The sequence below is a fragment of the Natrix helvetica genome (assembly GCF_964273705.1).
Source record: "Natrix helvetica genome assembly, chromosome: 6".
NCBI lineage: Eukaryota > Metazoa > Chordata > Lepidosauria > Squamata > Natricidae > Natrix > Natrix helvetica.
In genome coordinates, this window is record NC_138553.1 from 2,256,712 (window position 1) to 2,284,569 (window position 27,858).

The 27,858-nt window shown below is 46.7% G+C and overlaps 1 protein-coding gene across 2 annotated transcripts in view; it reads left to right on the forward strand.

The window, feature by feature from the left end:
- The window catches only part of AHCYL2 (adenosylhomocysteinase like 2), a gene marked incomplete at its 3' end in the record, with an annotated part of 71,675 nt that overhangs the window by 18,392 nt on the left and 25,425 nt on the right, over nt 1–27,858 (forward strand). For both annotated transcript variants that reach the window (XM_081958466.1, XM_081958465.1), the window contains exon 2: nt 23,334–23,442. In XM_081958466.1, the coding sequence (XP_081814592.1) occupies nt 23,334–23,442 (109 nt within the window). The remainder of the gene's footprint in view (nt 1–23,333; nt 23,443–27,858) is intronic.

Genomic DNA, 27,858 nt, shown 5'->3' on the forward strand with positions numbered 1-27,858 from the left:
AAAAGCGCACATACATGTGTGGGTTGTATGTGAGTGGAGTGCAGGGGGACGTGTGCAGCGGCGGAGGGGCATTGCATTATGCGTGTGTGTGTCTCTCTCTCTCCCTCCCTCTCTTTCTCTCTCTCTCACACACTCACGGAATCGGAGGGGAAAAAACGTTAGCCATCACTGGACTAGAGGATCTCCAAGGTTCCTTCCACCTGTAAGATACTACTAAAAAAACTTCCATCTTTAGGTTTCTGAATCTTGGCAACTTTAAGATGGGTGGGCTTCAACTCCCAGAATTCCCACAGCCAGCCAGATCTCAGAAACCTCAAGATAGATGGACTTCAACTCCCAGAATTCCCCAACTAGACCTGTGACCTTAAGATGGGTGGGCTTCAACTCCCAGAATTCCCCCAGCCATCCAGACTTCACTGACTTTGAGATGGGTGGGCTTCAACAACCACAGTCATTCAATTCACAAAAGTGGCAAGGAAAGTCAAAACTCACTTAACAAATGTCTCCCTTAGCGACCTACATTTTGGGCTCACTTGAGAATTACTGTACAGCCTCTGAATTGTTGTCTTGTTTTTTAAGGTACTTAGTTGGGGGTAGGCTTGTCCTGCTACTCCAGGGGTTTCCAAACTTGGGAACTTTAAGACTTGTGGACTTCAACTCCCAGAATTCCCCAGCCAGCAGCTGGCTGGGGAATTCTGGGAGTTGAAGTCCACAAGTCTTAAAGTTCCCAAGTTTGGACACCCCTGTGCTACTCCATGGTCAAATAATAATGCTAATTCTGGAAAAAGCTGGTCCGTGGCAGTCTTAGTTCAAAGGCCTTTGAGCCTCCACTTTGAAGAAATGGCTATTATTGCCTTACACAATGAAGCAGAGGTTAACACATATGAGACATTGAGTGAATCACACACACTTTATGAAAGCCTTATCCAAGACTGAGTCATTTAGAAAAGACCCAATTTCTCCATTGTTCTGTAGTAACAGCCTACATCGGCTGGTTTCTTATAGGAAACGTGTGCAGTGAAGTATTTTAATTTAATGAAGATTAATCACTAAAAGATTGGCTTTCTTGAGCAATCAACACTCTGAATACTGTGAATTCAAGCAGTTTATTGTACTGTATTCAGTTTTATTATATTATAGTAGGAGAACAGCACTGAAGAATATGAGTTATGACCGTTTTCCACACTTACGACCATTGCAGCATCCCCGTGGTCAGGTGATCCAAACCCTGCCGCTTGGCGACTGGCTCACATTTATGACGGTCGCAGCATCCCGGGGGTCCCCTTTGGCGCCCTTCGGCTGAGCAAAATCCACAGGGAACCCAGATTCATTTAACAACTGTGCTGCTAATTTAAGAACTGCAGAGATCCACTTAACGACCGTGGTGAGAAAGGTTCGTGGAATGGGGCAAAACTCATTCCAGAAATGTCTCGCTTAGCAGCAATGGAAATTCTGGGCTCAATGGCGGTTGTAAGTCGAGGACTGCCTGTACTGGGCCTCGCACGTCCCAGAGAGACGAGTCGGCCGAGAGGAGGCTCGCTCGGCGTCTCTGACCGAGTAAGCGAGGGTTAAGTGACTTAAAGGCTATCCTATGAGCTGCCGTAATCGACTTTGAGCTCTGGTGGATCCAGAGGGAGAAGATTTCCATTAATGGGGAGGAGAAGTTATGCGATGGGGGACGGTGAGATTTTTCATCTGGGGTGGCAAACTTATTGGCACCTTCCTCAGAAGTCGAGCAAACGTTACGCTCTTCTAAAGCTTTTTTTTTTAAGTCACCTTCTCAAAAAATAGGTTTCTTTGGGAGTCAACCCCATGGAATACTGGAGGACGTATTTCGGATGGACGATTGTATAGAATTCTTTGCATGCGAATGTCCGGCCTATTGAAGAAGATGTGATGGTTTTGCAATCGGGACATGTGCTGCGAACTTATGGCCAGAGGTGGCACGCACAGCCCTCTCTGGGGGCCTGCCTGCCGTCGCCAGCTGCTCTTCTCATGACCCAACTCTGGAACATCATCAGTGTTAGAAGGGAGTGGGGTATGGGAGGAGGAGGAGGACTGTGGAGTCCTTGGTGGTCTCTGAACTGGGTGGTTGTTTTTTCCCCCAGACGTCTCATGACCCAACTATGGAACGTGATCAGTATCAGAAGGCTTCTGGCATTGATATGTAACCTAGTTGGCTCATGAAATGTCTGCAAGAAATCCACCAAGCTCAGAGAGCACCGAGGACCCCACAGTGGTCCTCCTCCCCCTCCTCCCCTTCATTCCTCCTCCTTTTTCCCCTCCTCCCCTCTCTGCAAACCCCCCTCCCTTCTAGCACTGAAGATGTTCCCTAGTTGGGTCATGAAACGTCTGCAAGAAAACAACCAAGCTCAGGGAGCACCAAGGATCCCCACACTTCCTCCTCCTCCTCCCCTTCATTCCTTCTTCTTTTTCCCCTCCTCCTCCCTCTGCAAAGCCTTCTAGCACTGAAGATGTTCCCTAGTTGGGTCGTGAAACGTCTGCAAGGAAACCCCCAAGCTCAGGGAGCACCAAGGACCCCCACAGCTCAACCCCAAGCATTCTATTCTTTTGGCACCCTTAATGAAGTATATTATTTTAAAATGATAATGTGCATGTTTGAAATGAGTTTAATTGGCCCGTTTATCTTGCTGAAAGAAGAAAGAAATAGAGGAGTTTAATCCGCCTTGCAAAGATTTCCAGTCCACCAAAAGTATTTTCAAATCCCAAAGCACTTGAGCTGCTGCTACCCCCGGGGGTGGGTGGGGAATGGTTGCCAGGGACATTTCTTCTGAGACCCCCACATCCCCCCCTTCCCCACTCCACAAACACACATATGGCTTCCCTCCCCCTCTTTCTCTGCTGCGTTTGGCCGAGCCCCCAACCCCCTCCCCACTTCGGTGTTGCAGCCAAATAACGCCCCAATTAGGATGCCAACTCCCATCACCCACAGCCTGGCAGCAGCCGGAGTTTGCAACAGCCCCCAAGGCTCATGATGGGAGCTGTTACTCACTCTTTAAGTACTGACTACTCACAGTTCAAAAGCCTCGTGACTCCTCTCTTGCTGCTCCTCGGCTCATGACGATGAAAACCTTTACAAAAACGGCTTGAATTCCAAACAATTTGAGCTCACGGCAAAGACAAAATTGCCGTTATTCAGTTAGTAACACGGTTGTTAAGTGAATCTGGCTTCCCTCTTCTTTGCTGGTCAGAAGGTCGCAAAAGGGGACCAAGTGACTCCGGGACGCTACAACCGTCATAAATACGAACCAGTTGCCAAACATACAAAAGTAATTCAGGTAATCCTGAGGATGGATGCTGCAATGGTCATAAGTGCGAGAAACGGTCATAAGTCATTTTTGAAAGTGATATTTTAACTTCAAGCAGTCACCAAACAAAATGGTTATAAATCAAGGATTGCCTATGTTATATTTATTCAATTTATTATGTTATATTTATTATATTTATTAAATGTACACAGTAGCAGATTGACAAACGTTGGCATTTGAGAAGATTGATAAAGAAAAGGGAGAAAAGTATTCATATCTGTAGTACTTGATATTTATCTTTATTAAAGTTATAAATATCTCTTCAGATTTAATTGGCACATTTGAAAGTTCCTCATGGTGGGAAGTTTTCCTCGTGGTTGCATTGACTACTGTGGCTTTTTCACCTAATATTTACTATTTATTTATCTAATGTATGCAGCCACCCATGTCACAAAACATACGATTGCATACCTTCTATAAGATTAGATTAAACAATAACAGATTTCATGTTATTCCTTTTATGTTATGCCCCCATAACGTAACATAAGCCCTAAGCAAAGCCACTCACAATCATATTTAAACTCTACAGCAAGTGATTAAATTGTTTTTGGTGAGGTAACTGTTCTGTTTTAGTAAACCCCCATGCATTACTAATAATGCAAGAATTAAGACCTTTCAACAGGCAGATTGGGGGCAGAACATAAAAGGAATATGAAATCTGTTATTATTCTGTTATTCAGAAGTCGTGGGAACTTCCATCCCTGGAAGCTTTCAAGAAGAGACTGGACTCTGCCCTCTGTCAGAAACGGTGTAGGGTCTCCTGCTTGGGCTGCAGGGGGGGGGTTGGACTAGATGACCTACAGGGTCCCTTCCGACTCTGTGATTCTGCACTGTTAAATCATCCAGCTAATTAAAAATCCCTCCACTGAAGCAGAAATCAAAACTCTCAACTCTTTTATCTTAACAGAGATGCTTTAACAGAATAGCAGAGTTGGAAGGGACCTTGGAGGTCTTCTAGTCCAACCTCTGTTTTTATAGCCGGCTTGCTCATATTTTGGACAGGTTTAAATTCTTTGCCAATTGTGGTTTCCCAAAATAAATGTTGGGGCAAATCACATCACACCTTCAGGATCTAAAAGCCGCAAAACTGATATTTGACTAACTCAGGGGTGTCCAAACTTGGGAACTTTAAGACTTGTGGACTTCAACTCCCAGAATTCCCCAGCCAGCATGGCTGGCTGGGGAATTCTGGGAGTTGAAGTCCACAAGTCTTAAAGTTCCCAAGTTTGGACACCCCTGGTAACTATTCTGATCCATTTTTTTTGCAAGTTTTGGGATTATCCAAAGAAAAAGTGGGCATTGAATAACCGAGATTAAGCCAACATGGGTCATTTCCACTTCACCGCAAAAATTGGAGAAGTTTTTAATCAATTTTAAGTTTGTTTGCAGAATACTGTACCCATCAACTCTGTGTTAACTCCAGTGTGGGAGTAAACTATTCAACAACTCTACAGAAATATTTTTTTTAAAAAAAAATTCTTTTCTGCTGTCAAAATGTTCTCATTTGCCAGGAGCAAAAGTATTGGGAGTTTTCTGTTCCCTCACTTGAAAGCACATTCATTTCGTGTTCTTTCCAATTCCCCATATGTTTGGTGCTTAGTAGATTTAGTGGGTTTTGAGTCAGTATTAATATCTTTTAACTCATGCTTGATTAATAATTTGGCGTTTCCCCCCCCCTTTATCCCCCCAAGTTGCAGGGATTTTTTTTCTTCCTGCTTTGAACAGAGAGAAAATGATGGCCTCACAAATATTTGGGGGGGAGACCCTCGGCAAATTAAGGCAGCTGCCCCCCCCCAAAAAAATCCAGATGAAAATCTTTATTATGTACGATAAAGCTAGCTATAATATTGCTTTATATCAGTGTTTCTCAAACTTGGCGACTTTAAGTCCTGTGGACTTCAACTCCCAGAATCCCCCAGCCAGCATAGCTGGCTGGGGAATTCTGGGAGTTGAAGTCCACAGGACTTAAATTCGCCAAGTTTGAGAAACACTGCTTTATATTAAAGGGTGTTTAATACAGATCTCATAGAGGAAAGACAGTTAAATTTATTCGTGGTATTTAAAAGTGTTATTTAAAAATAATTTTGATATGAATATGGTCAAGTGGAATTTTAATTCATGTTGGGGACACAACAAAGAAAGAGAATCAGAACAAACAGATTGGAAAGGACCTTAGAGGTCTTCTAGTCCAACCCCTTGCTTAGGCAGGAGACCACAGACCATTTCAGACAAATTGCTGTCCAATCTCTTTTTAAAAACCTCCAGTGTTGGAGCATTCACAACCTCTGGTGGCAAGGAGTTCCACTGAATGTCCTCAGTGGAAATATCTGTTTCGAAAAATACATTTTGTTTCCTGTTGCTTCCCTTGGAATGAATGTGTTTATAGTTACAGGTAATCCTTGTTTAGTATCCGTTTGAAGTTGCAGAGGCATTGAACAATCTGATCTTAACTTGTAGATCTGATTTTCAGCCTGACCTCCCATTTTTAATAGGCTCCTGATAAGGAAGGAAGGAAATGAGAATGAGAGGAAGGGAGGAGATGGGAATGGAAGGAAGGAAGCAGATGGGAATAAGAAGAAAGGAAGGAAGGGGGAACTTGAAGGAAGGACTTAAGAAAGGAAGGAAGGAAAGAGAAGGAAGGGACAAAGATTTTTATGAGGGAGAAAGGAAGGACTTGATGGAAGGAAGGAAGGACGATGGATGACAGGACAGAAGGAAAGAAGGAAGGAAAGAGAAGGGAGGGAGGGAAGGAAGTGTTGATGTATCCACTTCTTTCTGGGGGTCTTGGAGATATCAAGGATGACCCTCCTGGCCAAGGTCACCATCATCCTTCCTACTGAGCTGGCAGCTCTTGCCATCCTGGGACAACCTACCTTCCTTCCTTCCTTCCTTCCTTCCTTCCTTCCTTCCTTCCTTCCTTCCTTCCTTCCTTCCTTCCTTCCTTCCTTCCTTCCTTCCTTCCTTCCTTCTTTCTTTCTTTCTTTCCTTCCTTCTTTCTTTCCTTCTTTCTTTCCTTTTTTAAACCGTTGCTCCAATTTTGCTGCTTAATCTCCTCCTGGGCCTTTGGGGCTTTTGCAGATGCTGGGCAGGATGCAGCTTGCTCCCGGAGGGAGGGGCCAAGGGGGGGGGGGAGAGCTAAACATAGGCACCAGGGTCTGTTTGCAAGGCCCTGCCCTGACTCGCCCTCCCCTCCCCTCCCCTCGCCAGTCCCCATCTGTTCCCGAAGGGGAGCAGGGCTGAACTCACGTGGGGAGGGTTTCTGAGTCAGGGCATCGGAAGGTTGGGCCAAGTGGGGAGGGGTCTTCTATCGGGGGAGGGGGGAGCCTCTTTTGAAGGGCTCCACATCCTTCCCTACTAATCCTTGCTACACTGAGTAGGAGACCGAGGCTTCCATCATGCCCACCTCTCATCTCTGCCTTGCATTGCTTGCCAGCAGAAGTTTCGAGAGCTTCATCCTTCTAAGCTTTCCAAAAGAGACTGGACTGCCCTCTATCCAAAACGGTGTAGGGTCTCCTGCTTGGGCAGCGGGGGGTTGGACTAGATGACCTCCAAGGTCCCCTCCAGTTCTGTTATTCTTTTATTATTCTGTTATTCAGAAGTTGTGGGAGCTTCATCCTTCTAAGCTTTCCAGAAGAGACTGGACTGCCCTCTATAGGGTCTCCTGCTTGAGCAGTGGGGGTTGGACTAGATGACCTCTACGGTCCCTTCCAACACTGTTATTCTGTTGTTATTCAGAAGTTGTGGGAGCTTCATCCCTGGAGGCTTTCAACAAGAGACTGGACTGCCTTCTGTCCAAAACGGTGTAGAGTCTCCTGCTTGGGCAGCAGGGGGTTGGACTAGATGACCTCCATCTGTGCTCAACAACTGACTCCTATTTACAATGGTTGTCGTCTCCCTTGACCCCCTTTGGTGACCTGCCGACCAGCCAAGTCAATGGGGAAGCCCGCTCCACTTAACAACCGTGTCGCTCACTTAACAACCATAGGGATTTGGTTCACATTGTTGGGAAGGAAAACGGGGGCAGAATTGACCTGTCTTGCTTAGCGACCAAAATCGGGGGCTCAGTTGTGGCCCAGTAAGTCGAGGACTGCCTGTAGGAAGCATTGTGCTGTCTTTCTTCCCCTCTCCAGGAGGGTTTTGACTTGTGATCTCCTCCCATGAGTCACTTGTGGGCTGAAGTCCCTTGCCCAGACCTGCTGATCTGGAAACCACTAAGCATTGTGATAACTCACAGCTTTCCATTGGGCCTTCCTTGCTCATATTTCTGCCTCTGTGTGTGTGTGTGTGTGTGTGTGTGTGTGTCTGCCCAACTTCCCTGTCTGACTTCTTTAGGTGGTGACAAGGCTGCTTTGAAAAAGCATAAGGAAGGAACCACTCACCATCTTCATCCCCTGCTCAATAACGCCGGTGGAATAGGGCTCAATGCAGAGGAGCCAAAGAGCCCCACGTAAAATGAGAGCAAAGACACGCGTGGATGAGCCTGTTGTCCTAGATCGGCCACACGGGATCCCTGCGCTCGGGTCGCTGTTCGTCAAAGAAGGTTGAAAGAAACGTTGGCCTCCAGAAGGCAGAATAGAATAACAGAGTCGGAAGGGACCTTGGAGGTCTTCTAGTCCAACCCCCTGCCTAGGCAGGAAACCCTACGCCACTTCAGACAAAGGGTTATCCCACCTCTTCTTAAAGACTTCCAGTGTTGGAGCATTTGCAACTTCTAGGGTCTCCTGCCTGAGCAGGGATTGGACTAGGCCTCCAGGGTCCAACTCTGTTATTCAATGCGATCCTGGGTTACATCAACAGAGGGAGAGAATCAAGAGCACGTGAAGTGTTAATACCACTTTATAATGCCTTGGTAAGGCCACACTTGGAATACGGCACCCAGTTTTGGTCGCCACAATGTAGAAAAGATGTTGAGACTTTGGAAAAAGTGCAGAGAAGAGCAACACAGAGGATGAGGGGACTGGAGACTAAAACATATGAAGAACGGTTACAGGAACTGGGTATGTCTAGTTTAATGAAGAGAAGGAGTAGGGGAGACATGATAGCAAAATATCTCAGGGGTTGCCACAAAGAAGAGGGAGTCAAGCTATTCTCCAAGGCACCTGAGGGTAGAACAAGAAGCAATGGGTGGAAACTAATCAAGGAGAGAAGCAAGCTGGAGCTATGGAGAAATTTCCTAACAGTGAGAACAATTAGTCAGTGGAACAGCTGGCCACCAGAGGTTGTGGGTGTTCCATCACTGGAGACTTTGAAGAAGAGACTGAACAGCCACCTGTCTAAAACGAGCAAGGATCCATCCCAAGGTCCCTTCCAACTGTTATTCTGTTAGAGCAGGAGTCTCCACCTTGGCCCCTTTGTGGACTTCAACTCCCTTTGTTGGCTGAGGAATTCTGGGAGTTGAAGTCCACAAGTCTTAAAGGGGCCAAGGTTGGAGACCCCTGTGTTAAAGAGTCTTTGTAGAAAGAATTGTTGCACTGAAAAAAATGGACATTTGGCCCCTTTTCCCTATTGAAGACCGCTGGCCGCATTCTCTACAGATATATGATCAAAATTCGGGACAATTGCCAACCGACTCACATTTATGACAGTCACAATGTCCGCCGGGGTCACGCGATTCCTCCTTTTTGCGACCTACTCACAGCCAAAATCAGCGAGGACGCCAGATTCACTGAACAACTGTGCTACTCACTCAACAACCGCAGCGATTCCCTGAACAACCGTGGCCCGAAAAATAATAAAACGTGGCAAAAAAACCTCCAATTGTTTCACTTAGCAACATTTTGGGTTCCTTTTGTGGCTGTAAGTTGAGGACCGCCTGTACTTAACGGGTCCTTCCTTGGTGGCCGCAGTGTCGGTCTCCCCTTTTTCGGAGTTGCGGTAGCTCTCCACTCCTCACCTGGACGTCCTGGGCTGAGGGTTCTTGAGGATAAGTGCAGATGCAGCAATTTTAAAAAGAAATAAAAGTCAAAAAGCAACGCCAAGGACGGGTAATCTTCTTTTGTCTGGGGAAAGTCAGCACTTGTTCAAACATATCCAGATGCTCGTGATGTTTTGGGGAAAAAAACGCACACTGGCGTTATCTACACTCCCTTTTCTGACATTGTCAAGCCCGGTCAAGGTGCGTAACTGGCACGCCAGCTCCCCGTTTCCCTGCGCCTGGCAGGCTGGCTGGCTGAGGGCACCTTGTTATCTGGAGCCAATCTATGCAAATAAATGTTTTTTTTCCCCCTTTGGGTTTCCCGTATTCAGCTGTTGCTTCATAGAGGCACAGATTAAGCAGCGTCTGTTGGATGTGTTTTTTGAAGGGCCTTCCTTGACGGATGAGGTGAGCTAGTTTGGGTCCTCCTCCTCTTCTCCACGAACCTCACTCCCTTGTAGCACTGAAGATGTTCCCTAGTTGGGTCATGAAACGTCTGCAAGAAAATCACCAAGCTCAGAGAGCACCAAGGACTCCATCTTCTCCTCCTCCTCCTTCTTCTTCTTCTCTTCCGTCTTTCTTCCTCTTCCTGCTTCTCCTCCTCCTCCTCCTTCCTTCTTCCTCCTCCTCCTGATTTCCCTTTTGCAACCTTTGGACCAGCAAAGTCAGCCGAGAAGCCGGGTTCACTTAACAACCGTGTGACTAATTGAACCACCGCCGTGATCCACTTAACAACAGTGGCTAGCACGGTCCTAAAACAGGGCAAAACTCACTTAGCGATTATCTTGCTTAGCAGCAGCTCCATTTTGGTCATAAATCAAGGACTGCTTTCATGCCTTTTAAATGGTAAAAGTCCCCCTGTCCAGTGTTAATTATTATTCCAGTCCCATATTGGAATTTAAAATTGCACACAGAGTTTTTCCGAAGGCTCTTTCACTGTTGCTGAATTTAAAATCATCTTTTGGGTTGGAGGCCCATCAGCTGCCCCGTCTCTTCAGCTCATTGGCAAGGGCTGGATTTGCTGCCAATATATCTTATAATATGGTGCCTGGCCTTTTCCCCCTTTGTCCTTCCTTTTTTCCTCCAAAAATCTCTTTAAACTGAATTTTCTTTGCTTTTTCTCCCTGCCTCCATTGGAAGGATGGATTTGCGTGAGCTTCTAGCGCCCTCTGGTGTCCACCTGGTGGTGGTTTCCTTGCAATAAATCCATTTAATTGGGCCTTTATTTCTGAATTGGATCTTTGGTGTGTGTCAGATTACCTAGATATGACTAGTACGGTAGTTCCTCCTGGAGGACCTTGAATAGCTGGAGACCTCCATTCTGCATTAATAATGTTAACAAGCTTAACATTTTAATAATGTTTTAATATTTAAAGAAATGACTTGGGACCTTCCCAAATAGATAACATCATCAGTGCTAGAAGGGAATGGGGGTTGTGGGAGAGGAGGAGGAGGAGGAGGAGGAGGAGGAGGAAGTGGAGTCCTTGGTACTCTCTGAACTTAGTGGTTTTCTGCAGACGTTTCATGACCCAACTAGAGAACATCATCAGGGTTAGAAGGGAGTGGGGCTTGTGGAGAGGAGAAGGAGAGGGAGAAGAAGAAGAGGAAAAGAATAAAAAGAATGAGAAGAAGAGAAGAAAAGGAGGAGGAGGAAGTACTGTTGTGTCCTTGGTGCTCTCCGAGCTTGGTTGTTTTCTTGCAGACATTTCATGACCCAACTAGGTCACATCATCAGTGCTAGTGATGTTCCCTAGTTGGGTCATGAAACGTCTCCAAGAAAACCATCAAGCTCAGATGTCAGGCCTGCAGTTGGTTCCTTTTAGGATCTTTGGCCTGCCACACACACTATTATTTTACTATGCGGTTTCATTAGTGGGGTAATTGGGGGGGGGGAATAGTAAGGAGGTGAATTGTAGAATGTGTTGTTGTCAAAATAAAACATTCCTTTCTAGAAGCCCAAGGTCATCTTTTGTCTCCACACCTGCACCTGACCGGAACTAGATGGGTGGAAATGCCAGCATGGCAGTGGGAGATGGACCAGGGGATGGGCTTGTGGGTTTGGGGGCGAGATCATGAACTTTCAACTGGGTGGGAAACCGAGGAAGCTTTCAGATTCGGGTTAATTTTTTAAAAATGACATCAGAGATCACCAAGGATCACCTCATTTGAACCCTGAGCTACAAACATTTCCTTTTAGATTAAACAAACTCTGGGCGTCTTTTGAATCCTGCCATTTTTGATCTCACATTGCGGGGTGATTAGCAGAATATCCAAGTTTGGAGGGACCTTGGAGGTCTTGTAGTCCAACCCCCTGCTCAAGCAGGAGACCCTGTACCATTCTGGACAAACAGCTGTGCAATCTCTTCTTTAAAAACCTCCAGTGTGGGGAGTACCCACAGCTTCCAATCTCTTCCTAAAAGCTTCCACTGTCAGGAAGTTTCTCCTTAACTCCAGGTTGCGTCTCTCTCCTGGATGAGTTTCCACCCGTTGCTGCTTCTCCTGCCTTCGGGGGCTTTAGGGAACAGGCTGACCCCCTCCTCTTCTTTGGGGCAGCCCCTTAGATATGGGAACACGGCCTTTCCGTGCCCAGCCCAACAGAGGGAGCTGCAGGCAAGCGAAAGAAAGTTATCTCCGAACCAAACTCACGAGCGTCACGTCTCCCAAAAGTTAATTTTAAATACTTTGAGGCTGGCCCCGTGCCAGGCAGCCTTGCTTGGCAGCCAGAACTTCTGTCGGGCTTTTTTTCCCTCTTCAGCTACACAAACCTGTGATGCTATACGATACCACAACTACACACGAGAAGACCTCTCTTTGGCAGGGACACCTCCTTGACTTTGGGGCAGATTGAGCTCTGCTATCAGGACTTTTGAGTGATGCAATTTATTGCTTTTAATTGGGAGTCCCTGCTCCATGGAGTTAACAAATAGATTACTCGCATAGTCCGTGGTTAATTTCTCCGCCCTAAGAATTGGCGCAGAGGGCTTTCTTGGAAGCATCTGGACTCTGACGCCTTAGTCAGACTGAGGATTCACACCGTAGATGAGACACGGTCGTAAAGAGAGCCATCCACTCTTCCCTGGATTCTTTGAGAAAAGTTGGGAGTTCTGTTCGCCCTTGAGCAGCCTGGTGGAGCCAAATCAAAGCCTCCTTAGAAGCCCACCGTTTCCCACGTTCCCAAGGATGGAGAAGTGGGAGACCATGGAAGCTACCTCTGCTTTCCACTTGCCAGACTGGATGGTGAGTTCAACTGCAGGTAGCTTCTCTTATTAGGAAGAGGGAAGGAAAAAGGAAACCCGGACATCCGTTGTGTGATATGCTGTAGTTTGGTTTGTGTTTTTAAATAGTTTTTATTAAACATTTTCAAGTTTAAAAAGAACAAGAACAAAAATACAAAACAGATAAACACACAAACAACAATATAATATACTTTTAGTGGCTGGGTGATTTTGGGCCAGGCCTTCTCTCTCTCTCTCAGCCCAACCCACCTCACAGGGTGGTTGTTGTGGGGAAAAGAGGAGGATGAAGGTGTGTTGGATTTGTTCACCAAATCCAATTGAGATATTTGTAAAAAATAATAATAGTGTGATGATAGATAGATGATAGATGATAGATGGATAGATAGATAGATAGATAGATAGATGATAGATAGATGATAGATAGATAGATAGATGATAGATAGATAGATAGATAGATAGATAGATAGATAGATAGATAGATGATAGATAGATAGATAGATGATAGAAAGAAAGAAAGAAAGAAAGAAAAAGAAAAAAAAGAAAAGAAAGAAAGAAAAAGAATATGGAGCTATATATATGTGTGTGTATATTATAATTGATAGGTGATGGATGATCAGATGGATGGATAGATATAGATAGATGATGGATGGATGGATGATCAGATGGATGGATGGATAGATAGATATAATGATTAATAGATGATAGATGGATAGATATATAAACAGATGATTGATAGATGGATGATCAGTTAGGTAGGTAGGTAGGTACATATGGTAGATACATGGATGGATAGATGATGGATGGATGGTGGGTAGATGAATGGATGATCAGATAGATAGATACATACATACATACATACATACATACTGTAGATGGATGGATAGATATATAGATGATGGATGGATGGTGGGTAGATGGATGATTAGAAAGAAAGAAAGAAAGAAAGAAAGAAAGAAAGAAAGAAAGAAAGAAAGATTTATTTGCACTGAGCCAAGGGGCCCATTCTGTGCAAAGGTTGCCTTCATCAGCTCAAACACCCAAGCGTTGCACAAGGAGAGTTGCAAGCTGCTACTGAGAGTTGGGTGCTCCTCACCCTCCCCCATGGAGCCAAAATCTCTTGCAAATTGATGCGCCTCCAAGTGCCATGTTTTTCCCAGGGGTTTGGCTTCCCCTCGAATTGCCGGCACTGGAGGAGCGGGAGCCACCTGGCTTGCTTTCCATGGCAAGATGAGGCCGGCTCCCCTCTGCATCAAAATTGGGGGTGACGGAGTTGAGAACTGAAGAATCCAAGGTACGGCAGTTGGGCGTAGAGTTACGCCTTGGAGTTTCCCATTGGTAGACCACAGATGGCTTCAAGATTCCTTTGTCCATGACCTTGGACCATCTATTGAGCCCTTGTGGGCACTTCGTCTTCATAAGGACAGCTCATGGCCCAAATGGTTGGCTTATGTTACAGAATAACTGAATCAGAAGGGACCCCTGAGGTCTTCTAGTCCAGCCCCCTGCTCAAGCAGGACATCCTATACCATTTCAGACAAATGGTTGTCGAATCTCGTCTGAAAAACCTCCAGTGTTGAAACACTCACAACTTCTGAAGGCAAACGGCTCCACTGATCAATTGTTCTCACTCTCAGGAATAGAATCGTGCTATCCATCATAGGGCCAAAAGGGACCTCAGAGGTCTTCTAGTCCAACCCACTGCTCAACCAGGAGATCCATTCTGGACAAGTAGCTATCCCACCTCTTCCTAAAAGCCTCCAGTGTTGGGGCATTCACAACTTCTGGAGGCAAGTTGTTCCACTGATTAATTGTTCTAACTGTCAGGAAATTTCTCCTTCATTACAGGTTGCTTCTCTCCTTGTTTAGTTTCCACCCATTGCTTCTTGTCCTGCCCTCAGGTGCTTTGGAGAATAGCTTGACTCCCTCTTCTTTGTGGCAACCCCTGAGATATTGGAAGACTGCTATCGGATTGTACAGAGTTAGATGATCTGTAGCCATAACAAAATTCTTTCTAGAAAGTCAAGGTCATCCTTTGTCTCTGCACCTGACCGGATCTGGATGGGTGGAATCAGTTGTTCCATTGATTAATTGTTCTCATTGTCAGGAAATTCCTCCTTAAGTTCTAAGTTGCTTCTCTCCTTGATTAGTTTCCCCCCATTGCTTCTTGTTCTGACTTCAGGTGCTTTAGAGAATAGTTTGACTCCCTCTTCTTTGTGGCAACCCCTGAGATATTGGAACAATGCTATCATGTCTCCCCTGGTCCTTCTTTCTATTAAACTAGACATACCCAGTTCCTGCAACCGTTCTTCATATGTTTTAGCCTCCAGTCCCCTCATCCTCTGTTGCTCTTCTCTGCACTCTTTCTAGAGTCTTGAACCCCTCCATCCCATGCATCTGGAGCAGGGATGTCCCCAGGCCCCCATCTGCATTATTCTATACAGATTACACAGACGCACAAACGCACACAATGCTCCAGAGATGCCTCTCTGGTTGTCTTCGATTTGGGGCGTACAGATTGCACAAAACTTTTTAACTGCTGCCTTCTTCCCACGTCTTGCCTGTCTGTTCAGAGCTGACAGAAATAACCCTCCCTGCCTGGCTTTTATTTTTAGAAGTCCCAAACCTTTGATTATCGCCCTTGGGGGAAAAATTTGGGAGAGGGGGAATCCGGGATTTTTGCGGTTGAGAGATCCGATTTCTTGCAAGAGGATACCAATGCGGCAAGCGATTGTGAAATAGTATAGGATGGAATTTCTGTGTTTTTTTCTCCAGAATTGCAACCGATCTTAAGAGCAATTTATTGACCTGATATTGTTTACATAATCTCTTTTCCCCCCCCAATACAATACAATAGCAGAGTTGGAAGGGACCTTGGAGGTCTTCTAGTCCAACCCCCTGCTTAGGCAGGAAACCCTACACCATTTCAGACAAATGGCTATCCAACATCTTCTTAAAGACTTCCAGTGTTGGGGCATTCACAACTTCTGGAGGCAATTTCTGTTCCACTGATTGATTGTTTTCACTGTCAGGAAGTTTCTCCTCAGTTCTAAGTTGCTTCTCTCCTTGATTAGTTTCCACCCATTGCTTCTTGTTCTACCCTCAGGTGCTTTGGAGAATAGTTTGACTCCCTCTTCTTTGGGGCAACCCCTGAGATATTGGAATATTTTAAGATATTTTCCTCTCCTCTGGCTGAAATGAGCAAGAACTCTTGACGTAGAGATAACCACAACTTAGCCCAAACTTTAGGTTGCTAAGTGAAACATGGCTTGAAGGAGGTTTCTTGCTACCGTTGTTAAGTGAATCATTGCCGTTGTTAAGTTGGTGACACGATTGTTAAATGAATCTGACTTCCCCGTTGATTTTCCTCATCAGGAAGTCACCAAAAGGTGAATCCCATGACCCCAGGATACACCATGACCGTCATAAATATGAGTCATTTGCCCAGCATCTGAATTTTGATAGAATGCTGCAGCAGCAGTCGTAAGTGTGAAAAATGGTCTTTGAATGGTCTCTGAGTGAACCATCGTAAGTCAAGGACTGCCTGTACATTGTCGATATGATCCAAGGTGACATTTGAGTGTGTTATTTTTCTGATCCTCCTTTCCTTCTCTCTGAATAAATTCCCTTTTTTTATATAAATGCATTTTTAAATGAGTGGATCCCTCCATAATTTAATTAATGATTACTCTGGCCAAATAGAGGGAGTCCTTTTTTTATTTTATTAGCAGCCTCTTTTCTTGCACTCAATCAACGACCATCATTGTTTGGTCACTATTAGAGTTTTGCAGAAAGTTTTGTTTAAATTCCAGGAGCGAAAGGTAGGATGTCTCCATTTGCTAGAAATTTGTCCTTCAAGATCTGTAATTGGTTTAAAGTTTTTAATCCCAGCCTAAACCTGCCTGTAAAACCAGTTAATTAGAAGAAGGTAGATTAGTTTGCGGGGTAATCTGCGGAATAATTAGCTATTAAATTAAATCTGCCTTTTTTAATTAACATGCCGGTGGCTAATCTGTCATGCCTTATAATCAGATCTCGACTATCAGGGGGTTGAGGAAATGACCCTAGGAGCGGTCAGATAAAAAGGCAGCTGAGCCCTTAGCAGGAAGGTGGGAAATTTATTGTCGCTAAGCGAGACACCGGTTGTGTGAATTTCTCCTCGCCGTTACAACTTTTTCTCGCCACAGTCGTTAAGCGAATCAGTGCGGCTGTTAAGGTAGTGATGCTGTCGTTAAGCAAATCTGGCTTTCCCATTGACTCGTCGCAAAAGGGGAAATCCCACGACCCCTCCCCCCCTCTCAGGACCCTGCAACTGTTGTAAGTACGAGTCAGTTGCCAAGCGTTTGAATTTTGATCACGTGACGGCGGGGATTCTGGAACGGTCGTATGGGTGAAGAAACGGTCAAACGTCACTTTTTTGGGTGGGTGCCGTTGTAACTCCGGATGGTCGTAAGTCGAGGACTGCCTGTAAAATCATTGCAGCAGCAGGGATAAACAAATTCCAAGAAGACTTCTCAGCCCCTAGGGGTAAGAGCTGTTGGGCAGAACCAAAAACGTTGAAGGAGTAAAGCACACACACAGCTTTCCTAGCCCTGATGAAGTTGCCTAGTTGGGTCATGAAATGTCTGCAGGAAAACCACCCAGCTCAGAGAGCACCAAGGAGCCCACAACCTTCCTCCTCCTCCTCTGCAAACCCACTCCCTTCTAGCACTGAAGATGTTACCTAACTGGATCATGAAACGTCTGCAAGAAAGCCACCAAGTTCAGAGAGCACCAGGGACCCCACAGTCCCTCCTCTTCCTCTTCCTCCTCCTCCTCCTCCTCCTCCAACTCCTCCAATTCTTCCTACCACTCCTTCTCATTCTCTCCCCCACAAATCCCACTCCCTTCTAGCACTGTTGACGTTACCTAGTTGGGTCATGAAACGTCTGCAAGAAAACCACCCAGCTCAGAGAGCATTAAGGACCCTCCACAGCCCCCCCTCCTCCTCCTTAGAGGTGTCCAAGTGAAGACCAGGCAGCCATCTGTCTGGGATAGTTCAATTTGGATTTGGGGGGGAAAAAGTGACTCTTTTAAGACTTCTCCTCTTGGCCAACAGCTAAAAGTTTTATCCATTCTCTCAAGAGGCTTCAGGATGCCCTTGCAGTCCGAAGCGTGGGAAGCCTCGGAGACGGCACCCGGGGATGGATGTTGGGTTGGAGAAGGCTCAAGCGCTTGAAGAGTTAACCCTGTGGCAATGTTAATCCTCTCAAGGCTCCCACTCATGTGACAGGCTCAGCCTGCAATCCTAACCCTCTTACTAAGCCCTTCAACGTCTTGGCACGATGCCCGTCTGGTTTGTGCAGTTAAACTACTCGAGGGAGGAAATTGGGGTGGACAATTGGTTTAGAGTCGACGGTGAGCCCGCTTGGAGATGGCCAAAGCTTTCCTTTTATAGTCCCCTCCAGTTGGTTTAAGGCAGGGGTGCCCAGCCTTAGCGACTTAGAGACTGGTGGACTTCAACTCCCAGAATTCCTAGCTGGCTGGGGGATTCTGGGAGTTCAAGTCCACAATGCTTCACGTTGCCAAGGTTGGACATGCTTGGTTTAAGACTATGTTTCTCAACCTTGGCAACTTGAAGATGGGTGGACTTCAACTCCCAGAATTCCTGGCTGGGTGGGGGATTCTGGGAGTCCACAAATCTTCGCCAAGGTTGGGGGATTCTGGGAGTTGAAGTCCATAAGTATTCCAGCCTCCAAAGTTGGACAGCTTTGGTTTAAGGCAATTTTTCTCATCCTTGGCAACTTGAAGATGGGTGGACTTCAACTCCCAGAATCCCTGGCTGGCTGGGGGATTCTGGGCGTTGAAGTCCACACACCTTCAGACCAACAACTTTGAGAAACACTGGTGGAGAAAGTCAGCCAATAGGACATTAAAGGCAACCACTCTTCTGAGACTCCCAAGTTTGGAAAAATTAGCAAGTATTTTGGTGATATTCTTCATTTGGGACATTTGCAGTCCAATCCAATTTGCTTACGATTCCGGTGCTTAGAAAAAAATAAAATATATATCCCAAAAGGACTGTAGGAAGGACCAGTCAAGAGGCGATGATCAACAAACAGAGACTCACAGACGGGCAGTCCTCGGATTACGACATTTCCTTTAGTGACTGTTCAGAGTTACCACAGCCCTGAAAAACGCAACTTACGGCCTTTTCACCCTTACAACCATTGCAGCGTCCCTGTGGCCATGCGGTCAAATTCAAAGGCACTTGGCAACTGATTCAAATCTATGACGGTCACAACGTCCCGGGGTTACGTGATCCCCTTTGGCGACCCTCTGACGTGCGAAGTCAACACGGGAAGCCAGATTCTCCTTAACGACCAAATTACTCCCTTATCCACTGCAGGGATTCACTTGACAAGGAAAAAAATGGAGCCAAACTCACTTAACAAATGAAGAAGCCTCATTTAACAACAGAAACGAGCTCAGTTTTGGTGGAGGGGTTTTTTTTTTGGCAAGAGAAGTGAAGCAGCTGCAGAAGCATCCCAAATCTCACCCTGGCTCTATAAAGCAGGGCAAGATTTTTGAAACGTGGGTGGGTGGCAAGCCACTCTCTTCAATTTTGGTTAATAATAAATGCCTTTTATTGTTTCAGCGGCTTTGCTAGTTCAACTTTCCGTGAACGGCCTCCTGTTAGAAGTTTGGGGTGGGGGGTGGGAGAGAGAAGAGAAAGAAATTTGAATTTTAAATGGTACCTAATTGCCGAGTTAATTATAGCAGGCAGGGGAGGGGGAAATATAGAAATCAGCTATTGTTACAGGCGCATACGAGGCAGGCCGTTTTAGCAACCGGAGTTTAAAGATGTGGCAGTGATAAAATGAAAATTGAAAGGAGGTGGTAATGGGCCGGGGACGATGGGATAGGCGGTGAGGTTTGGTTTGCGGAGGACGGGTGCCTCTTCCAACGTTGGTTCTCCGGCCACGAAATGGAAGCCTGGAAAGAAGGTTTAAACCTTACAGGTGCCCCGTACCTCGCCCTCCCCTCCCCTCTTTCCCGCCCCAAGCGAAGAGGTGAAACCAGAGTAGGCAGGATTTCCACTCCAGGAGAGGTATAAAGGGACGGGCACCTGCCCAGGTGCTGCCTCTTGGGAGGGCTTCAGGACGCACCACCATGCCTGGCCAGGGGATGACTACCGCGAACGGACACTTGGGGATTAAAGGCAAGGTGAGGGAATTTGATAGCATCCTAGGGCGCTTGGAGGTCTTCTAGTCCACCCTCTGCCCAAGGCAGGAGTCCTTTATACCACCCTGGACAATCTTGGTCCAATCTTTTCTTGTTCTGGCCCAGCTCCCCAAACACGACAAAACCTTCTGAAGTTGAAGCAATGATTCCTTTATTAGAAGCCCCGGCAGCCCCAGCAAAATTTTCCCACCGCAGGCTGACAAGTCTCTCCGGCCGGGAGAGGAACAGTTGTCTCCCCCATCTATTCATCTCCTCCCCCTGCCTTTGATCCCCAGAGCATTGCTATCAGCGGTGGCTCTTCCGTCCCAAGGACCGGCCCATAGATTCCCACTGCTCTCCTCTCCTCTGCCTTCTGCGCATCCACGCGTCAGGCACTGGACCCAGCTGTTCCTCCTCTTCCTCATCAGGAGGTTGTTGACTCTCCATCATCTTCTTCCTCCTCCTCCTTCCTAGTGTATTCCCGCAAGTACAGGGTCCGCTTTTTGGACCCTTGAACGTCACTTTGCGCGGTCCGCTGCATCTCCAGGGCGCAGGCCTGCGGCTTCCCTGCCTTTGTTGATGGTGTCTTGCCACCTCTGTTTTCTTTTCTTTTGTTGTTTTAGTGTAAAGTTTTTTTTACTTTTTCCTTTCATAAACATTCACAAATATACATTCTTGTAAATACCATTAACATTTATCTATTAACTCTTAACATTTATCACTATCTTCTTACAAATAGAGAGAACCCAGTTCGGGTCACTTTCTTGCCACCCCGTATCTCCATCTTGTTTTTGCAACAGCCTTACTCCTTCCTTCCATCTTCTCAACCTCTCTTCTCTGCCTTCTTCTTTCCTCCCCTCCTCCCTCCTTTCTTCTTCCCCTCTCTTTCCCCCATTCCTCCTTCCCCTCTCTCCTACTCTTACTTCCCCTCCCTTGCTGCTTTGCCCTGTCTTCCTTTCCCTCCTCGTCCTCCCTCCTTTCCGTTGTCGTTGCCCTTGCTTATTTAACTTTCTCTGATGGATTCTCAGCGTTTGTGCCACCTCTGTTTTGGACACCCACGCGGTCGCCCGCCCTGGGTCTTCTACTCGGTAGGCAGTCTTGTCCACCACGGTGGAAGGTGCTGCTCTCTGGACGTGTCCATAACAGCAGAGTCTCTCGTCTTCTCTATAACTGGTGCCACACCAATATTGTTGCCAAAGGGGGTCATTTGTGATGTGGTCAAGGAGGGAGGCGCCCCTTATCCAACTGAGCCTTCGGACTCGGTTGTTGCCGCCCAGCATTCACGGCCCTGCAGTGCAACGGGGCGGATGCTTGCCTGGTGAACCTTAGATTTAAGACGGGTTGGCGGCCGTCTGTCCCGCAACACACCGGTGAGTTCTCGCCAATGCACCCAGGCTGTAGTCACCCTTGCTGGCCCCTCGCCAGAGGTGGGTTGGCTGCCGGCATTACCGCCAGTTTGGTGCACTTCTGTCTTTTTCTGTGCGCACTTGCACATCAATAGGTCTGCGTATGTGCAAAACGTTAAGAAAATGAAAAAAAAACTCAAATTTGTGCAATGGAAATTGTTCTGCCCATGCACAGAACTGAAAATCGAGATAGCGCCTCTGGTGGCGAACCAGTTCAGGGGCCTGGCAGGCCTGGGCCACTGCCGGTTCCAGTGACCCAGGCCGCCAAACCACTACGGGTTCAGCTGAACCAGTTCGAACCAGTAGGAACACACTACTGCCCCTCGCCATTGCCTTGGAGGTGGGATCCCAGATATGTCCCCCTTCTTTAGCTTTTCTCCCGTTGATTTGAAGCGTTCCAGGGTGGTTTTACTTTCTTTTTTTTTTAAATAGTTTTAATTTTTTTTTTGTAGACAAACAAACACAAACAAAACATAAAACCATCTTCCGTTTATCTCCAGCGTGCCGGTTGGTTACAAAACTTTTGTGGCTCCTCTCCATAGTCCTGACTTACAATTTCTATAAAATCTCATGTTATCAATCTAGTATATACTGTATGTAGACGTTATTATCATTATTCATCAGTTATTTGACTATATCTTATTATTACTTCATTGTATGCGAAATATTCTGAATTTTGAATTAATTTATATTATGGCATTTCATTACATCATCCTAAATCCATCCAGTGGTGGTAAATCTTTATATTATATTCTGTGTCATTCCATTATCCTTGTATTGTAAGATTCTCTAGTAGATTTGATTTCCATATTTTTTTATCTAACCATTGATAAAATAAATCCCGTATAAAATTGTTTATCTTGTTTTCTAATTTCAAATGTCAATTTGCTCATTTCAGCACATTCCGTCATTTTCTGAATAAATCCCTCCTGCGTTGGTGTTTTCTCGTTTTTCCAATTTTTGGGGTTGGTTTTACTTTCTTGACGGCATCCTATATTTTCGTTTCTTCTCTAATCCACCTGTGGGTCTTTCTACCATGCCTTGAGATGCCGAGCGTGGATCTTTCCCTGGATCTTTGTGCCCCTCGTAGCTTTTGTGTCAATGGTCAATGATCCAAAGTTTTTTCTCTTTCAGCGTCTATAGGGGGAGATTGTTCTTGAAAATAAAGCTTAACTTGGCTGCCAATCACATTTAACCCGCCATTCAATTTCTTGTTTTGTATCCCCTTCCCTTGAGATCTGTTGGCCAAGGTGTGTACATCTAGTTCTCCTCCAGACATAAACAGTTTTTATTTCTTTGCGGAATTTATTAAACGCTATCTGATAATCTCGCCCTGCCCAGGTATTTATTTATCCCGACCCTCCTTCTAGGAACGTCGCCGAAATTTCTAATGTTAGATTTTCTCCCTTACTAGAGGGAGCCCACTTGTGGCGTATTGTGAAGACGTTACCATGGCAACCCCACAGCACTGTACAGTAGAAGCCATTTTACAGAAGTATGGTAGAAGCCATTTTAAGGCACAACAGGCTGCATCTTAGCAGAACACCCTCCCTTCCCCCGAGGGGTCTTAGGGGTGTCTTACCTCCACAGTATTTGTTTCCAGAGATTAAGTCATCTGTGTACCAAGTTCGATTGAAATTGCTGAAGGCATTCTAGATTTATGCTGGAAAGAGTCAAATTATATATATATATATATATATATAATTTGACTCTTTCCTCCATGTGGCCTTGCAAAGCTAATTGCCAATTAGGTCTTTGGCGGCGTTTCAAGGGAGATAAAAGGTGGGCGCTTATCAGCCTTATCCTGAAAGACTTTGACAGACTACTGTTGGACTCTTTACAAACTATTTGGAACTCATTACGGGCTGTGAATGAACATAATTCACAGCTGTTGAAATAAAAAGAGGGTTTGGGGGACTAAGCGTGCGCTTTGTCCTGTCTCAGGAAGCCTCGGTCAGAACACTTTGTTCAGTTGCTGTAGGTGTCTTTGTCGCTCTTCTGGCCTTGTGAGAAGAGAACAGGATCCACTTAAGTGGTTTAAGTACCTCGTGGTTGTCGCAATGGCTGCTTTTTCCAAAAGGCCATAGGATGTTAATGTTGACCCGGAAGCCGTCGTGAAGCCGTTAGGTCCTTCGAGAAGACTTCTCGTTGAAGGTGCAGTGGAGTTGTGGACCCAGAAAGCTGTTTTCCGTTGAATTCCTGAATTCTTTTTTCCCCTTGCTAAATCCGGCTTTCTCTTTTTTTATAGATCCAGTTTGCTGACCAAAAGCAAGAATTCAACAAGCGTCCCACGAAGATCGGCCGCCGTTCGCTATCCCGCTCCATCTCTCAGTCATCAACCGATAGCTACAGCTCTGGTAGGTGCTTCCAAGGGAGGTTTTGTTCTCACCAAAGCTTCCCAAGAGCCTGAAGCAAACTCCTGGTCCCGACAAAACCCCTTTTTATTAATTCGCTGTGAATTCCGCTCCTTCACATCCAGCAAAGTCTTTCAAGGGAGGATTTAGAGTCACAGACCTTATCTGGCTTGGAGAGCTGCCAGGATGATCTCTGCAGAACTTGGCCAGGAGTCTCAGAGAGTCACAAACCAATTAAGCGAACTGATTGTCTCCTGCAAACTCCACTCCCCTTTTGCTCCTCTTTTATTTCCTCTGGAAGATTCATCGTCCCCCTGTGGCCTTCCTCCCAAGTCCACCCCTGTTCTTTAGCTCTTCCCTTCGTCTGGCAGCTCTGCGCATGCGCACAGTGGGAACAGGCTCCAGCTGTTCTTCTGCCTCACTGATGTCCAACTCTGAAGGCAGCTGATAACCGCCAGACGGCTCTGGCCTCATCTCTGCCTCCGACACAGAGCCCTCCTCAGAGCCTTCCCCAGACTCCAGGATGTCCCTCCCCAACCTCCTCACTGTCCGAATCTGCTCCACTGGCCACTGGCGGGCCACAACATGTTTTCAGAAAAACACTTGGGAAATGAACCTCTGCCATTCTCCCCAATTATGATATGAAATTCCCTGCCAGGGATGCGGGAAAGGAGTTGGAATGTTGTTTTGCAAAGTTCACAACAGGCAGAGGGGTGCGATGGAGCCTCTCTGTCAAGAGGCAATCTACCACTGAAAACTCCCTTAGCAGGGCAGAGCAAATGCCTTCAAGGGCAGCTTGGGTCGAAAGCAATTTGGTTTCCGTCACAATTGAAATCAAGGAGGCTTAAGGTGAAGAGCTTAACTCCTGGATTTATTTCGTTCATCAGAGAGATCCTGCAATAGTCATTTCCAGTAAAATGAGCTGCATACACCACCCAGAGTCCCTCTGTGAGGGAAATGGGGGGGGGGGGCTTTCAAATGAGAGGGGAAGATAGGCAGAGGGAGGAATAGATGCATGGAGAGATGAGAGACAGACAGACAGGTATATACATATATGCATAGGTACATACATAGAGGAGAAAGAGAGAGAGATACAGAGATAGATACAGATACGTACATAGGTACATAAAGAATGGATGGATGGATGGATGGATGGATGGGTGGGTGGGTGGATATAAATGATAGGTGGATGGATGGATAGATAGATGATAGATGATAGATAGATAGATAGATAGATAGATAGATAGATAGATAGATAGATAGATAGATAGATGATAGATAGATAGTTGAGTACGCAGCTATGTGAATTGATGGATGAGTAGAGAGAGATGATAGCGAGAGAGGGATAGAGGATGGATAGATAGATGATATAAAGATTAGATGATGGATGGATAGATGATAGATAGATAGATGATAGATAGATAGATAGATAGATAGATAGATAGATAGATAGATAGATAGATAGATGGATGATGGATGGATAGACAGACAGACAGACAGACATATGTGGAGGCTGGGGCAGACAGAATAATCTTGGACAGGATGTGGCATATAAGGCCGTTGCCGGAGCCAGGATGATTTGGGATCCATCAGAATAATCACCATAATGCAACTGTGATGAGGAGGCTTAAATAGAAAAGCTTCTAATTCTTTCTAAAAAAAGGAGCTGGCTCTCTCCCGCCTGCCGTCTGCTCCTGTTGCCCAAAGCCCTGGGCCTGCCGGCATCGGAGAACACCAGGAAGCGTGTCTCGCAACCCCCTTGCACACGGCTGTGCTGTTGCAAAGCTTGGGGGGAGGAGCCTGAGAGGATGTGAGGATGAGGATGATGTTATCCATTCAACCGTGTCCGACTCTGGGCGATTCTCTGGGCCAGCTCTCTCCATATCTTCCAACCTTGGCTTACTCCTCTGAGTCGTTCTATGGCCAGCATGGCCAACCGAGGACATGCAGAGCCCCCTCTGCCGGCGTGCAAGCCGGTGCCCCAGCCCAGCTCCACTGCGCACGTGTGCATGCCACCCACCGGCCAGCTGGTGTCTGGGTCTCTGCCGCGCATGGGTGCACATGTGGGAGTCATGCACACAGGTGCGGAGGTGAAGCACGGGGGGAGGGGGGTCTCCAGCCACCACCGTGTTCTTCGCCTGGTTTCCTTCTACCAGTTTACTCTTCCAAAAAAAAAAAAAGAATTGCTTTCTCCTGGCAGCACCCCCACGTGACGTGGCCAAAGCAAGACACAATTTGCCTTCCCGTGATGCGCCTGGGGTTATGCGTGTTGTATAGGACTCACTTGTCGTCTTTGCTGTCCAAGGAAGACGCAGGAGCCTCCTCCGGCCTCCTGGCTCAAAGGCATAGATTGTCTTCATTTCTCAACTCTTTTAAGGTCCGACTTTCACGACCCTCAGCAGATACGGGGAAACACAATAGAGCAGACTAACCTATATTTGGCTGCCAGGCTGATATTCCTCCCCCCCCCCCCCCCATATTCATCTCGTGTTCTTCACTGCTGTGCAACGCAGTGCATTCCGACCTCCGGCAAGAGCCGTGGTGGCACAGGAGTTAGGCTGCCAGCAGTTCAATTCTGACCGGCTTTAGGTTGACTCAGCCTTCCATCCTTCCGAGGTGGGTCAAATGAGGGCCCAGATGGTTGGGGGAGCAAGAGAGGCTGACTCTGTAAACCGCTTAGAGAGGGCTGGAAAAGCTCTGTGAAGCGGTATATAAGTCTACGTGCTGTTGATAAATGGGGAGGGAGGTAGAGAAGGAAGGAAGGAAGGAAGGAAGGAAGGAAGGAAGGAAGGAAGGAAGGAAGGAAGGAAGGAAGGGCGAGCCTTGGTGGTCCAGTGGTTAGAATGCAGGTTTGCAGACTTAGTCAGCTGACTGCCAACAGTTCGATCCTGACCAGCTGCAGGTCGGTCAAATGAGGACCCAGATTGTTGAGGACAATACGTTGACACTGTAAACCGCTTAGAGAAGGCTGTAAAGTACTGTGAAGTGGTATATAAATGCTAAATGCTAAGAAAGGGAGAAAAAGAAAGGGAGGAGGAGACGGAAGAAAGAGGGAAGGAAGGAAGGAAGGAAGGAAGGAAGGAAGGAAGGAAAGAGAAAGAAAGAAAGAAAGAAAGAAAGAAAAGCCGTAGTGGCACAGTGGTTAGAATGCAGTATTGCAGGCTAACTCTGAATTCCCACTGCCAGCAGTTCGATCCTGACCGGCTCAGATCCTGACCGGCTCAGAGTCAACTCAGCCTTCTGTCTTTCCGAGGTCAGTAACACGAGGACCCAGATCGTTGTGGGGGCAAGAGGCTGACTCTGTAAAACCGCTTAGAAGGGGCTGTGAAGCAGTATACAAGTCGAAGCGCTGCTGCTGTTTTCTCTCTGGATTCTGCATCCCCCTCCCTCTGCGCAGTCGGCTATCCCGCTAGGAAAGACCCTTCCACAAAGGGATGAAGAGATCCCCACCTACCCCCATCTTCCACAGCCGCTCTCTTTCCCCCACCGCCACTGCCTCTTGTTTCCAGAATGAGATCCGAAGATGAGCTTTGATTCCGCCCGGCCTTTGGAACCCGGCCTCAGAACGCTTATTGATGACGCTTCTCCTGCCTCCGATTGTGACTGCGCTCGGCTGGACGTGGAGCCCTCCGAGGAGGGAGACCGTCTTACCCGGGTGGACGCCTGGGGGGGGGGGGTGTCCCGCTTGCGCAAACAGGCAGAGCTGCCCCTCGATCGGATGGACAACCCGAGAATCTTCTCCCTTGACACTGTACGCGACGAGATGCCTGCCGCTCAGTTCTCCTTCCGCTCCCAAGACAGGAAGCCCAGCCGGATTCTCTGTCGGCGGGTAGAAAGCTGTAAGGATCTCGTGCGGGGATTCGCTCCCGAAAGATTCCCGCGAGGGTTTTGTTTGGTTTTTAAGCCGGCTGAATCGTGTTGAAATGGAAGCAGGTTCTTTGTGTTAGAACCGATGGGCCTTATTTGTCCCCCTCCAAAGAGATCCCTTGGGTGACTGGTCAAACATGAGGTCCTCCCCAGCTGTAAGAGTTGGTTTCTTAAATTGAGGTCCTAGTGCCAAACGATCCACTGGATTGCTTTACGGATCCGATTTCTGGCTCGTAAGGAGCTTCGATTTGGACCTTAGCCTACAAGATACAGATGCACGGAGTTGGAAGGGACCTTGTAGGTCATCTAGTCCAACCCCCCCTCCCCGCCCAAGCAAGAGACCCTGCCCCATTTCTGACAGATGGTAGTCCAATCTCTTCTTGAGATTGGACACACTCACAAGTCCATCCCATGGTCCAATCTCCCACTGCCATGCGGGCAGTTCCACCCATCCAGATCCGGTCAGGTGCAGAGATGCAAAGACAAAGGATGACCTTGGCTTTCTAGAAAGAATGTTGTGATGGCTACATATCATCTAACTCCATACAATCC